Here is a 15,697-nt window from a genome sequence, read left to right as displayed (position 1 = left end):
ATGAGAAGTTAGGAAAATACTCAACTGCAGGTGAAGACATTTACATTTGAAACCTCTCGTTTCCTTGTGAAAGGACATGGATTTAATGAACTGCATATATGACTAGTGTGTGCATTCTGAGGTGAATCTAGCAGTTAGATCAGCTCCCAGGAGTTCAACATGAACAAGCTTTTCCGGGAGAAAAGGCAAAACAAACCCAACTTTGAACACTTCAGAAATGAAGGCCACATTTAGACATGTTTGGTTACCATCGACTTTAATGGGAACTACTTGTCTATTTCTGGGAACCAGAATATGACCTTGGTGGGGAAAGACTGAAATGGAAACAGAGAAAATAAAAAGATCCATTGGGCATGAATGCTCAGAGACTCCACAAAGAACTACGTGTCACAAGGGGATAAGTCCATATTTTGCTAATGAAGACTACCTTTATCTCTCAGAGAATGGCCAAATGCTGCTACATTGTCATTACAAACTAATCCTGAAGAAGGAAGCAGGGCTGGTTTCAACACTATTTGCAAATTGCTAATTGACAAGAGGAAAGTTAGAAATTACAGAAATGACTGGACTCACCTCCATTCTGTGAGTACACACGCACGCACACGCACACATGCACGCGCAAACCCATGCCAACAAATAGGCAATGAAAAGTATCTTATTGGCATCAAGTTTCTGGCATTGCTGTAACTACGTACAAAACAAGTGATACATGAAATGGTAGCGACATCTGTTCTAAAACCTGTGGGGCTTTACTCACAAAACAGTTGTAAAATCTTTGGGGGACAAAAATATTTCTTGTATCTATGCAGATGCTTTCCTCTAAGGGACAGACACACACACACACACACACACAGACACGCACACACAGTCACACGCAAATGAATGTGTTGACCTGAAAAGACAGGAATAAGGAAAGTAAATGTCATCCACTTCTCTAAAATGCTTCTTTAATTTTTCTTCTTCAAACGAAGCTAAATTTATTGCTTTAGATGTGCCTTTTATTTCTTTTTTTTAAATCCCAGAACATATTAATTGTCATAAAGCTGAATTTAAGATTCCAGTTAGTAGGCTGTGGTAACATACAAGTAGATGCTAAATGTGTTTGTTTTGATTTGCTAGGAAAACATCTTCTGACCTTGGAAATGAAATCATTTAGTTGTCCGTTTGTTTATGGCCAAAGACTTATGGAGCGTTCTGGATACTTATGTTAGTGTATCTTTGAAATTCTCTAATCCGTGGCGTGTGGGAAGTTACACAGCTTGGATTTGAGCATCACTCAGGATGTTCCTCATTAAGGAACCCAGATTTGCCTCCTTCCCACAACTCCCCAATATTAGTTTACACTTATTACACAGCAGATTGTCCATGCTGAAAGTGAACTGCAGATGGTAGGATTTAAACACCTCATTATCAATTTACCCTCTCAGTAAACATAAAGTTCAGAGCCTGCTTCTTAATCAAGCTTCAAGTATGTTTTCCAAAAGAAAGTTATTTGATTTTTTGCTCACTCCAAAGTGTCTTTTAATATTATGTAGCATATTTATAATGTTTTGAATTTTTAAAGCAACTGGCCTCTAGCAAGTTAACAATTTATTCTATTAGAGTAGTTTTAGCATGAGGATATTGTTGATTTTCCCATCTTCGGTTTGGAGGTATGCAGTAAAACATTTTTGTGGACTGTTAAATTTTAGTGTTTGTTCACAAAGCCACTGCATTGTATGTTCTTTGAAATCATCGATCTGATAGCAAAAGTTCATTCTGCTTGCCGACTTCAGTATATACTTGGGTCTTGCTAAAGGTAGTGTGGCTCTTACAGGTATTGGCATGATCCTATTGTGGATGTTTTCCTGTGGAAAGAGAAGCAAACTCATCTCTTTCCATAGCATTCTTTAATCTGTAAAGTGTTGTTTCTGGGAAAATAAGGGGTGATGAAGTGTGGGAGGAGAGCCGTGATTCCTTGAGCTCATGTTGAGCAGGGAGGCAGCCGCTCTGAGGGTTCTGTCCATACCTGTGAGAGGGGTACCTGGTCGGCAGGCCTGCGCACTCTGTTTTCCTGAACATACTGAGCTTGTTGCTGTCTGTACATCACAGTTAAACCCTTCACCCTTGATTTTTGTTCGCTTCACCTTTGCAATACCAGTGGCCCTTCTCACTGCAGCAACCTACATGCCACAAGCTCAGCAAAACCCTGGGGCTTCTCCCTCCTGCCAGAAGCCACAGGAAAGGAAGAAACGAAAAAGAATTTTCAGAGAAATGGAGTGGGGAACAAGACACTCAGAATGTAAAGAAATGGAGAATCCAGTAGTCTTGTCTGTGGCCATTGGGTAACAAAACCCAAGTGACAAAATAATTACTCTAGTCATTTAGTTTTAGCCAAAATTGCAAGTGCTACAGAAGTGCTAAGTGAAGCTTCGGAAGTCAACCCAGGGCTGGGAGCGGACTGCCGACAGCAAACTGTGTGCTCCCCGCAAAACAGTCCACCCCTTTTCTAGAAAATGGAGATAACTTTATGAGCTTACCTCAAGTAATTATTTGTGAGAAACAATCGAATGAGTATGGAAGAGGTAATGAGTGATTTTGAAATATTAATACTGAAAGAAGCTCTGCTGAAATCGGGTATGTTGAATGTGAGTGGTTTTAAATTTGGTGGAGATAAAGAGACATGAGCCACGCCTGTGATCCCAGCACTTTGAAAGGCCAAAGTGGGAAGATTGCTTGAGCTTGGGAGTTTGAGACCAGCCTGGTGACATAGCAGGACTTTGTCTCTACTAAAAATACAAAAAAAATTTAGCCACGTATGGTGGTGCCTGCCTGTAGTCCCAGCTACTTGAGAGGCTGAAGTGGGAGAATCGCTTGAGCTTGGGAGGTGTAGGCTGCAGCAAGCCATGACTGCACCACTGTACTCCAGCCTGAGCAACAGAGTGAGACTCTGTCTCAAAAAAAAAGAGACCTGAGCAAGAGTATAGGTTGGTTTCAAATCTCTGCTCTGCCACTTACTAGCTGTGTGACCTTAAGTAGGTTACTGAATCCTCTGAGCCTCTGTTTCCTTATGGGTAGGAACTATCTCACGAGGGCTGTGATAATAACTCAGGTCATGGCAGGTAAAGGGCCAGACCCATGACAATAGTGGGGTGATGTTCATCAAATGGTAGCTATTACTGTTTACGTAGGTTAAGATAAATCGGTCACCACTGCCTCTTATAAATTGAAAAGAAATCCCTCTCATACTTATAAGCTATTGTATTCACGGTTATCAGTGAGATGTGGGTTGAGTTATCTGATCAGGTAGACAAGGCACTGCCCCTTGGAAGCCTTTAAGCATACCTGTGGAGGAGAGCAGCCACGCAAGAATTCTGAAAATCCGTTCGTGGCATCAGGTGAGAGAGCACGCCGCCATTCCAGACTCTAGGACATTCTTGGAGGGATGACGATCGTTTTGACAGCACACGGGGGACCTGCCTGGCATGTTGATAAAATCATCCAGGAGATTTTGCAAGAGCTAAAACACCGAAGCTGCTCCCCGAGACCTGGCCTTTGTCTCAAATATGCAGCTCTCTTCAGATGGAAGAGATCAGGTGCCGTGGGTCGTGGACTGGGCGAAGCAGGTCATTTGGTTCTGGTATTCAGGCCACACTAAGAACCAAGTATTCCCAATGTACCTAGTGAAAACAGGCTACAAGTAGCCTAAAAACGATGTCTTGAAAGATTTTTTTAAAATTGTTTTTAGTTGTTGTTTTGCCCTTGCTAGGAATAAAACAGGACTGAGAAGCCCCAGAGCTCTGAGGAACCCCATTCAGCAGTATCGCATTGCAAAGTTCCATTTCCTGGCTCTCAGTAGCCCTCTGTGATAGTGCTTTTGGGACCCAGCACTGCTACATCTGGATATTTACCTAAAAAGTTTGAAATCTGTATGTCAAGAGATACCTGCACCCTCATATTTATTGCAACAATATTCACAATAGCAAAGATGTGGAATCAACCTAAATGTCCATTAAAGGATGAATGGATAAAGAAAATGTGGTAGATAGACACAACGGAATACTAGTCAGCTTTTAAAAAGGAAGAAATTATGTCATCTGCAACAACATGGATAGAACTGGAGAACATTATGCTAAGTGAAATATGCCAAACATAGACAAATACCACATGTTCTCACTTATATGTGGGATATAAAACAATTGAACTCACAGAAGCAGAGAGCACAGTGGTGGGTACAGAGGCTGCGGGGAGGTGGGATGGGAAGATGGTAGTCAAAGGGTACAAAGTCTCAGATAAAAAGGATTAAGTTTGATGTTTTTGGACATCTGCACAATGTGGTGAATATAGCTAATAGTTGAGTACTGTACATTTTGATATCGCTCTGAGAGTATATTTCAAATGTTCTCATCACAGAAAATGTTAAATAATTTATCATTATGTTACAAAAAAATAATAAAATTTCAAATGTAATTGTCCACTTTGGAAAAAATTCATAAATTTCAGAATTTATGCCAATAATTCACATTTTAATGAATCAGAAGAAAAAATAGCTGGTCATTTGTTCAAATTGTTGAATATACAAAGAACTCCAAGGCCCCGGTTGATGGACACAGCCTGTGGGCACGTGCACTGCCCTCAGCATAGCCGCCTCAGCACTTCAGGACTTAAAAGGACCTCAGAGTCACTGAATCAAAGCTCCATGAGAGTAAAATTCCTCTGTGAATTCCTTGTAGGGAGGGTGAGGAAAACTGTCCAAACCTCAGTCTTTTGAGGGTGAGTTTAATTTTTGAAAACAGCAAAACTTCAGACAAAGCCAACTCTAGTGAAGAAGGTCAACAACCAGGATGAACACATTAAAATAAGGTGGGGTCAAAAGATGACAAAACTGGTTTGCTTCTCTGACCCACAAAATGGTTCTGAGAGGTAGTTCCAGAAGCACCTAGAGTAACACCCTCCTCCCACTGCTGCTGCCGGCACAACCTCTCCAAGGGTGGATGGAGCGCTCATACTAACATCTTTAAGGCTGGGCGCAGTGGCTCACACCTGTAATCCCAGCACTTTGGGAGGCTGAGGCAGGCAGATCACCTCAGGTCAGGAGTTTGAGACCAGCCTGACCAACATGGAGAAACCCTGTCTCTACTAAAAACACAAAAGTAACCTGGCATGGCGGTGCACGCCTGTAATACCAGCTACTCAGGGGGCTGAGGCAGGAGAATCGCTTGAACCCAGGAGGTGGAGATTGCAGTGGGCCAAGATCACACCATTGCACTCCAGCCTGGGCAACAAGAGTGAAACTCCGTCTAAAAAAATAATATAAAATCTTTAAAAATGGGCATCATCTTTGGCTCAGAAATGCAATTTTAGGAATTTATCATAAGGAAAGTATTGAGATGATACACAAAGATTGAACTAATAGGAAGTTTGGTGCAGTGTTGGTCACAGTTTAAAAATTTGAACTGGTCTAAATGTCCAACAGTAGGACTGGCTAAACCTACAAGGGCATATAAAGTCGACAGGATACTGTGCAGTCATGAGAAACGATGCTACCAAAATGTTTCTGTTGATACAGAAAACTGCACACATTCAATGAAAAGAGCACACAACAGATGAGTGGACAAAAAGCCATGAGATATGTACACAATGGAATACTACTCAGCCATAAAAAAGAATGAAATCCTGTCATTTATGGCCATGTGGATGGAACTGGGCAAACATTAAGTGAAATGGGCAGGGCACAGAAAGTTAAACACCACTTGTTCTTGCTCATTTGTGGAAGCTAAAAAAGTTTATCTTATAGAAGTAAAAAGTAGAGCAGAGGATATTAGAGGCTAGGAAGGGTAGGGGAAAGAGAGGGATAGGAAAAAATTTATTAAAGGATACAAAATTATAGCTAGATATGAGGAATAAGTTCTAGTGCTCTATACCACTGTAGAATGACTATAATTAACAATAATATGTTATATAGTTTCAAACAGCTAGAAGGAGAATATTGTATGAACTCAACAAAAAGGAATGATAAATGTTTGAGATGATGGATGTACTAATTACCTTGATCTGATCATTATGCATTATGTGTATTGTAACACTGTTACATACCCCATGAATATGTACAATTATTATTTATCAGTGAAAAAAAAAAAGCAGGTTACCTACAGTGTTAAGATATGATCCAGACTAAAGTTTGTAGATCATAACTTGATCTACATGGGGAGAGGATAGAAAGTGATATGGAGGCTGGAGGCAGAGGCTCATGCCTGTAATCCCAATACTTTGGGAGGCTGAGGCAGGTGGGTTACTTGAGGCCAGGAGTTCAAGACCAGCCTGCAACCCTGTCTCTACTAAAAGCACAAACATTAGCTGGGCATGGTGGCTCGTGCCTGTAATCCCAGGTACTCGGGAGGCTGAGGTACAAGAATTGCTTGAACCCAGGAGGTGGAGGTTGCAGCGAGTCAAGATCACACCACTGCACTCCAGCCTGGGTGATAGAGTGAGACTCCATCTCAAAAAATAAAGGGAAAAAAAAAAAGCAAGTGATATGGAAAGACATGCGCCAAATTGTGAATGGTGAGCAGGATTGTGGATATTTTATACATTCTTTTAGCTTGTCTATATATTCTGACTTTTCTGTAACAAAAAACTATTTTTATAACAAAAAATAATACAGGGAAATGAGAGAGAGGGAGGGAGAGAGAGAGAGAGAGAAAGATTTTGCTATCCTTAAAGAGAAACTATGAGGTTCCTGTATAGTTTGCTGGAGCTGCTGTAGTAAAGTACTACAACTTGAGTGGCTTCATCAACAGAAGTGTGTTGTCTCACAGTTCTGGGGACTAGCAGTTCAAGAGCAAGGTGCTGGCAGGGCTGGTTCCTTCTGAAGGCTGTGAGGGAGAATCTGTTCCTGGCCCCTCTCCTCACTTCGGGTGCTTTGCTGGCAATCTTTGGTGTTCCTTGGCTGCTGCGGCATCACTCCAGCCCCTGCCATCATCTTCACGTGGCATTCTCCCTGTGTAGGTCTGTGTTCCAGTTTTCTTTTTTTATAAGGATACCAGTTATATTGGATCAGGGACCTACCCTACTCCAGTATGACCTCATCTTAACGAATTACCTCTGTACTAACCTTATTTTTAAATAAGGCCACATTCTGAGATATTAGGGGTTAGGACTTCAACATATGAATTTGGGGGAAGAGCACAGTTCTACCTATAACAGCACCCAGGGAGATGGCCACACGGCTCCTACCCCACTGAAGTTAACGCCTACCTCCCACCACAACCCACCTGGCTGTTGTCCAGCATGAGCATGGGCCAGGATCAGGAGCTATGGAGTGGCATCACTGACCTTCTCCCTGTAGTGCTCCAGGTCCAAAGAGATTATGATGATTACTGAGACTTGAGCACCACATCCTCCCTGCTTTGGGATGCCCAGGCCACGGCTGCAGATCTGTGTGGGCACTCACATGAGCACCTCTGATCTAGGAAGCCCGGTTTAAAGATTCGAAAGGAAGGAGCAATCTAAAGAAAAAGAAAGGACACATGCCAACTTTTGCTTGGATATAGGAGTTGTGATTAAAAAGCAACAATAGAAAAACAAGAGAGAAGAAAGAAAAAAGTATTATGAATATTACACAATAAATCCCACACATGGATGTTTATAGCAGTTTTATTCATAATTGCCAAAAACTGGAAACAATCAAGATGCCCTTCAATAAGTGAATGGGCAAACAAACTGTGGTACGTCCATGCGATGGGACATTATTCAGCAGTAAAAAGAAAGGAGCTATGAAGCTCATTTATGAAAAGCCATATCATCCACAAAAAGACAGAGGGGCCAGGCGCAGTGGCTCACACCTGTATCCCAGCACTATGGGAGGCCGAGGTGGGTGGATCACCTGAGGTAAGGAATTCGAGACCAACACGGCCAACATGGCATGGCCAACATGGTGAAGCCCCATCTCTACTAAAAATACAAAAATTAGCTGGGCGTGGTGGTACACGCCTGTAATCCCAGCTACTCAGGAGGCTGAGGCAGTAGAATCGCTTGAACCCAGTAGGCAGAGGTTGCAGTGAGCCCAGATTGTGCCACTGTACTCCAGCCTGGGTGACAGAGCAAGACTCAGTCGCAAAAGAAAAAAAAACGTAGAGGAGCTTCAAATATACACTGCTAAGTGAAAAAGCCAATCTGAAAAGGTGACATATTGTCTGATCCCAACTACTATATGGCAAAACTGTAGCGATGGTAAAAAGATTGCTGGTTGCCAGGGGATGGGGGGAGGTGAATAGGTGGGGCACAGAGGATTTTTAGGGCTGTGGAACTATTCTGTATAATACTCGAATGGTGGAGACATGCCATTAGACATTTGTTGAAACCCATAGAATGTACCACACAGAGTGAATCCTAATGTAAACCGTGGACTTCAGTTAATGATAAGCTATCAATATTTGTTCATCAGCTATAACAAATGTACCACACCATTGCAAGATGTTAATGATTGGGGAAACTGTATTTAGGGGAGGGAAGAATATGGGAACTCTGTGTACTACCTGCCCAAGTTTTCTGTAAACCTCACAAGACTATTAACTAAAAAAAAAAAAATCACAACTCCAAAATATATTCTGAATAAAGAAATTTATAGGAAATCATACACTTAGCTACCCTAAAGGAGCTCTTGGCAGATAAAAGTTTGGGACACCGCCAAGAACTAGCTTGTTTTCAAAGGCAGCTGAGAAGACACAGATGCCCCAAGTGTGACCCAGCGGGATGCCCCAGGATGAAAACAGCCCTGCCTGCTCACACCCATCTCAGACTCAACACAGCCCTTCCAATCTGGCTCAGCAGTGTCGGGCTTGGGGGAGGGGAGGTAGACCCAAATTCTTACTCAAAGAAATAACAGTTTGGAACATCCACAAGAGTGTCAACAAGTTATGTAGATCTTATCAGCATGGCATTTTTGGTGCCTCCCAGCTATCCAGCAAGGCTCCACCAGCCTGTTCACACCCTGCGGCTTCCCACGCACCCGAGCCTATCAACACCTCGGAGGCTCTGCCCAGCAGGCCTGCCTCCCCAGGGCATGACCAGCCCAAACTTTCTCTCCTTCCTCATCCTCTCAGGATCCCATCGTACCATCCATCCCCTCGGTCTGCACGAGAACCTGCTGTCCATTCCTCTGCTGACATTCTGTACCTTGATTGAGGCTACATGTCTATAAATTTAAACAATACCTTTATGCTCACTTTGGAAAGAATACTCAAGGTGGAAAATTTGGATGTCACACCCGAGGGAAGAGAATGTGTCGTTTCAGTAACGTGAGAAATTATGCAATGTCACCATGGAAGTATTTTAAGCTTATACGAGGTGTTTCCATGTTTGCAGATAAAACATCACGATTTTGCAAAACTGTGGAGAAGGGATAAGGCAGGAGACTGAAAGCCCTTCTAGTTCCGGTTATGTACATACGCTGCTGCCTGATCATGCAGACTTTCTAGTGTACTTTTGTTAAACAATGCAAAAAAAATTTATTTAGACTAATGAAAATGAGAGTCTTTCTATCTCAGCTTTCTTTCACAGTTACTTGTTCATTACACTGAAGTCAGTGAATGGCTCTCTGTGTTTGTTTTCGTTTTTAGGCAGCCTTAAGTGCCTTGAAACAATTTTCTGAACAAGGACTGGATCCAATCGACGGAGCAATGAATATTGAAAAAGGTTCTCTTGAAAAGTGAGTAAATCACATCAGTATTCTCACAGTTTTAATTGTAACTGTACAAAAGATAAGGCATAGATAATAATGTTTTAAAAAGTCAAGACAATAGTATCTACATCTTACACAATTATTAGTAATATAATTAAATGTAAAGAAATGAAAACCAGTATGTATGGCCATACACATCTCCTGTAATATTTCTGTGAAAGTTTTAACCTACTAATTGATCATTGATTTTGCATTTCTTTGCCTTTGTTGGAAGTATTTGTGTATTGTCCTGACTGTAGAGACTTGTAAAACTTACAAAAGATTGTTTTTCACTTCATACTGTGGAGCATTGTCTGGCTAAGCCATTTTCAGAGGTAAAAGTTTTCACTCACATTCCTGCTAAGTTGTGGGCAAAGCGGAGAGAAAAGAAAAAGAAGTTGAGAGGAGGCGCCCCTCCCCTTGGCTGTGTTTGGTTTTTCGTATTGTTTTCTATGAAACACCAGCACACGTTGCCACAAAAGTGTGACTCCCAAGGGCTACAAAGGTAAAAATGCAGCTATCATAATTATTTCTGAAATCCAGCTCGTAGCTTTGTTTTAATGAGATGTGAACAGAACGTCTCATCAAAGAGACTGAATTTGGGGTCTCTCCAGAGACTCAATTTATCCTGAAAAAAAAAAAAAAAAGAAAGGTTTATATTTATACAGTAGAATTCAAACTCTTTCCAAGCAGTAATAATAGCAGGTAGGATCTCAGAACACATGCAGGAGATAACATTTTTAGGTTTAAAAGAAAATAAAAATAGTCAACTGAGGAAGTAAAAACCAGATACACTGATCCTACAGTTAAATGAGCATTACAAAAAAAAAATTAATAAGAAAAAACAGCATTTGGTCATTAATATCTAGAAGGTGAGAGCGTGAGAAGAAAACATTTGGTAAACAGACGTGGCATTTTAAGTTGTCTATAGATCGGCAACCATTTATAAGTTAATTTAATCAAAAACATTTCCACATGATCTCATCAGTAGACTATCTGAACATAAATATTGTTGTTTCACTTTAAAATGTCACTTTTGTGGTGACCTTTGAATCCTCTGTGCCATCTGCTAATAAACATGTCTGAAGATGTGCAACCCCAGGCCTTCAGCTCTTGTTAATGTATTAATCTTTCAGACAAGCCAAGCATCTGAGAGAGAAAGCGGACAATAACCAGGCACCCCCGGGCTCCATCGCTCAGGACTGCAAGAAATCAAACTCAGCCGTCTAGCAGCTCCCAGAACCTGCGGCTGCCACCGCATCCTTATAAACCTGTCAGCACGCATGAGGGTGTCTGTGTTCAGGGAAATGAATGACTAATACCATTATTTGAGTCTTATGTGAAGACAACACTATTCTAACACAAGAGATAATATACATGGTACTGTTTATTCAACTGGGGAAAAATAAAACTTTGAGCATTTCCCTTGGAACTCGAGATCAGATCATAACTCATTTGCCCAGAGGCAGCAGAAATCTGATCCTGCTACTGGAGCTTAAAATAACAAGTAAAGAAAAGTGTTAGAAACAAATCTAAAATTTTAACACGATTAATAATAGAGAAGTTGGGTTTGGTTCTGTTGTTATGATTGTTTTGTCGTGGTGCTTGTGTTCAGTTATATTCTCTCTCTCTCTCATTTTAAATAATGCTTGACAATTCAAAAATGAACCAATGATGTGCTGTGGAATGTGATGGTTGTCTTCATATAGAGTCACATGGTTTCTCTTTTTATGCAGATATTTATAATCTTCATCCTATATCAGTAGGAATAACTATAAGGTGCACTACAAAAAAGATGTATGCAAACAAACATGTTTTAAATCAGGTCAGATATTTGATGAAAAATACGAACTAATGTTAGGAGCAAGTAGTTTCAACATACTCCAGGAACTGAGAAACAAAACAAAGCAATTGTGGGTTTTGAGCTCCATATACTCTTAGCAAGTAAGGGGGCGTCTTGCCCCTATATATCATTTTCCCGGATTCCACTCCCTGTTGTGGGAATCGCGCCCACCCCCATCCATGTGTTGTAGCCACTCACGGTTTGCATCAAGAGTGTTTTTTGTAACTGCCTCTGGACTTGGGACAGTGAGTAGGATCAAAAATAAATAATGTACATGGCGGGGAAGGGAAAAACCTGTTGGAGTTGCTTCCAGCCAGCCACGCTCCGGGCCAGCATGTTGGAATCCAGCGTGGAGCAAATGCAGTAAAAATGTGGTTGGTTTCTGTGTGAAACGCTGCTGTTGTTCTTTCGTTCTCTCACGCTCATCTTTTCAATATCACCTCGGTGAAACCCATCCGAAAGGCCACCACCCGGCCTAGTCACCCTGCCCAGCAGTGGGATTAGAGAACGGATAGGCTGTACCTGCGAAACTGCAGAGCCGCCTCCTGGGTGACTCGGGCCGGTTCCTGGCCAACGTCATCGCATTGTTCAGGCTTTCTCCTTATTGATTTGCAAACGTTGTGCAATGAGAAAACACTATATGGTCTAACTGCTCGACTCAACATGACAATAGGAATATAATTATGTAAGATTTCACAAGCAAAACCACCACAAATCATGATCTGGCTGACTCACACGTGACTGGAGAATAAACAAACAGCAACATAAGGAAATAACTCTAGGGTTGTTTTTAATGATTCCCATGTGGGGAAGTCCGTCAGTATTGGGAGGGCTGGGTGCCCTTTGAGGAAATAGGTTATGTTACATAAACCTGAGTCCTTGCGAAAAAAGCAGCACATTCGTAAAGTTGGAGCTCACAAAGGTAAACTGGATGGAAACACAGTCCTGCTGCCTGACACCAGGGCTCAGAGGGCCCTAAATCATTCCCTTTGAAGGGCATAGGCCTTTCCTTCTGCTAGGCCTTTGCCACCTGAGGTTTAGACCCTCAGATGGGGCAAGGGACTGCTTCAGGCAGGATCATTGAAGTGGATCTTCAGTTTAGCCAATGCAATAAGCATAGGCTCCCTCCGGCAGCCCACATCGAGCTACACCAAGGCTGTCAGGTCTGTAGGAGAGCGATGAGCTCCGGGAACAAACACAGCTAATCAGTTCTCACGACCCAAGTACCTAAAGGACTTAACTCTTGAGCTGTCTGACACAGCTTATCCTTAGATAAGTCATCCTTAGAGCCAATATATCCGTGAATACAGCCATGGTGGTGGGGGCGAGGGAATGGAAATTTGCATAGGAGCTCAAGCTTAGTAATAGCTTATTTATTCAAAATCCCATCCTCTCTACCTGCTCTCAGAGCCCAGGAAGGCCTTCGGGTATTTTCTCTTGCACAGCAGCACTTCCTGGGAACAGCCTGGGTTTTCTTTGGGTTGAATTACCAATGCAGATGATGGGTGGCCTGCAGTTGCTGGCAGGGACCCGCTGCAACGCTCGGTTCCAAAGAGCAATGTTATATATCATTAGAGGGGAAACCATTAAGTAGATTTATTGAAAGTATGTTTCTTCAGCACAAGGAGATATTTTTGATGAAAAATGGAACTCATTATTCTCTAAAGGACACAGATTGACTTATCTCGTTTATCAATTACAGTGTCTGCTTTCAGCTTTTCTCAATCAAAGCAATGGGCTTTGTAGTCGCTTTCCAGAGCTGAGGCCAATGTGTTTTATGAAAAAGGTTTATTTTTACATTTTAATTGGAAATATAATATTGCACTTTGGAACTCTGACCATCCTTTCCAGGACAACTTGCCAGAGATCAATGGTGAGACATCACCCGTCAGGCTGTGACAGACATCCCTCCCCTTTCCCGGGGTGACCCCTCTGGTAAGCTGTCCTAGCATTCTTCTCCCCAGAAAACATGCTTAATAGTGATTCTTTTTGACAGCTTCAACCAATTTCCTGTACCATAAAATAAAAATAGCTTAATGTAAAACTTACCTTATTATACAGAGGTTTTCAGGACTCCTAGTGACTTTGGAAACGTGGTCCAGACCAACTGACTGGTACTTAAATCTTGCTGCAGGTGGGTTATCACTGCAATTGCCTAAAGTTTGTTTTGTACCTTTTAATTTCCAAAGGCTACCTCTTACCACTATGACCAAGAATGATAGAGAACCTAACACTTTTGTACACAGAGCTGACAAGATGTTAATTGCATAATCCTGTGTGAATTTATCTTTGAGCTGCCCATAGCCTGACCCACTGTGATATAGGCACCAGATCAATGTAGAAATCATACATTGAATAAATGGACGAATGGATTATTTATCACTCAACACCCATTGAAGAAATAAATGTTAAATCTCGCTGTTTCTTTACATGACACAGAGGCAGGCACCCATGACAATGGTGTTGCTGTTGGTCAGATATTATATTTGCAATCCAAGAGGAACCATGACATTTTTAAATCAAGAACATGGCAAGTCCAAAAAGCTCTCACTTCAGAGGACTTTGGACCCATGGAACCATCCTTCTCCCATATTCCCATTTCTGTATTTATATTCCGTCCATCAGCTGACAGATTTCATTCTAATCCCAGATACATTCCAGTTTCCACAGTCACATGTGCATAGCTTCGTGAGGAGGGACTTTGTAATAACTGGGTCAAAACAGAGACTGCCTTAGACCTGATCAAACCCAACAGTCTATTTCTGGCAGACACTACCCAAGTTCCATCTCACCTTGCCAAGACTTGTTTAAAAGTTACCATGTTGAGGAAGCTTTCTTCTTATGTCCCAACCTCTTAACAGAAGTAAGAGCTTCCTTGACTGTATCCCCAGCACACTCTGATGTGTGCTGGAAATTCAGAAAATAAACAAACAACTTCACTGTAAGGAAGCCACGCTAGCAACTGGGAAAGACAGACAGATAAGGAGATGAGCCTGGATAACTGAGCCTTCTGTACTCAGAGTCATTGTGCTGTAGTCATTGTTCACCTCCTTGGCTCTTTGGGTCAGTCACATTCATTCCCTCATTCACTCTACCATGCTTTGGGCACCATGCTATTTATTCTGGTGACACTATCAAATAAGCCAGTTCTGCTTTCGTGGAAATTATACTCAAGTGGTAATCTCTCACTGCCACCCACAGTCCAAATATCCATGGACCCCCCCTCCCCACATATACATATATCAGGTTTAAAGCTCTTTAAGCTCACCAACACTCAGAAGACCAATCAACCTAATTTATTCCTCACCATATCTCCTGACCCAGGACCAATGCCCACCTTAATTCAATAAGTACTCAATAAATGTTTGTTGAATAGATGAATGACCCCAAAAACTCTGCCTGATAGGTCTGCCCATCTAACTGCATCAACGTTGACCTGCATGCATGGACAGAGAAATCTGGCCTCCTGGGCAGAGCCTTCTGCCTGGGTGAAAGCTTCTACTTCTAGTTCTGTTAGTGTGTAGCCTTGCTGATGTCATTTAGCATCTTCAAGTTTCAGCTTTTCAAGCAAAAGTTGGAGATAAGAATATGCAAGACTACATGGACTCTTTTTAAAAGTGCACAAGTTGTGAATGTAAATATAATACTTCAATTAAAGTGAATGAGTATTAGGGAAAGAGTAATGGTCTAGGAGTCAAGTCTAGGGGCCTGGTTCGGACACAGATGTGACCTTGGCAAGAGATGTGGCCTTCCTGGGCCTCAGTTTCCACGTGTGTTAAATGATGGCCCCTAAAAGCACTGCAGCTCTAGACCAATCTTCCTGTTAGTAATTCTGTTAGTACCTCTATAGTGGTATGCTTATATTTAAATTTTGTTTAATACATGTGATTTTTAATCAAATACCTGGAAGGAAAATATCACTCTTATATCAATCAAGATTCTTTTGATTGCAAGTTATAAAAACCTATTCAAACCAGCAAGGGGAAATTTATTATAAAGCCAGAGGGATGCTTCACAGAACCTATGGGCAAAAATGTAGAAAGGAACTGGGGCCAGGAAGTGGAAGGCTGTGGGCAAACCTGGAAGTTCTCTCTCAGTTCCGCATGCCCTCTACCTCTACCTCTACCTCTCCGTCTCCCTCTCCCTCTCTGTCT

The 15,697-nt window shown here is 41.8% G+C and overlaps 1 protein-coding gene across 13 annotated transcripts in view; it reads left to right on the top strand.

The window, feature by feature from the left end:
* STAU2 (staufen double-stranded RNA binding protein 2) overlaps positions 1 to 11,935 on the top strand; it is a 346,153-nt gene extending 334,218 nt beyond the window's left edge. For 11 of the 13 annotated variants that reach the window (XM_023184094.2, XM_023184104.2, XM_023184107.2 and 8 more), the window contains 2 exons: positions 9,600 to 9,688; positions 10,837 to 11,935. In XM_023184094.2, the coding sequence (XP_023039862.1) occupies positions 9,600 to 9,688; positions 10,837 to 10,930 (183 nt within the window). In that variant the 3' untranslated portion in view covers positions 10,931 to 11,935. The remainder of the gene's footprint in view (positions 1 to 9,599; positions 9,689 to 10,836) is intronic. The other 2 variants (XM_023184105.2, XM_023184103.3) reach the window with 2 other exon arrangements.
* Positions 11,936 to 15,697: the final 3,762 nt, after the last annotated feature.

Source organism: Piliocolobus tephrosceles, chromosome 7, assembly GCF_002776525.5.
Source record: "Piliocolobus tephrosceles isolate RC106 chromosome 7, ASM277652v3, whole genome shotgun sequence".
NCBI lineage: Eukaryota > Metazoa > Chordata > Mammalia > Primates > Cercopithecidae > Piliocolobus > Piliocolobus tephrosceles.
This window is presented reverse-complemented; position numbering and strand designations above follow the sequence as displayed.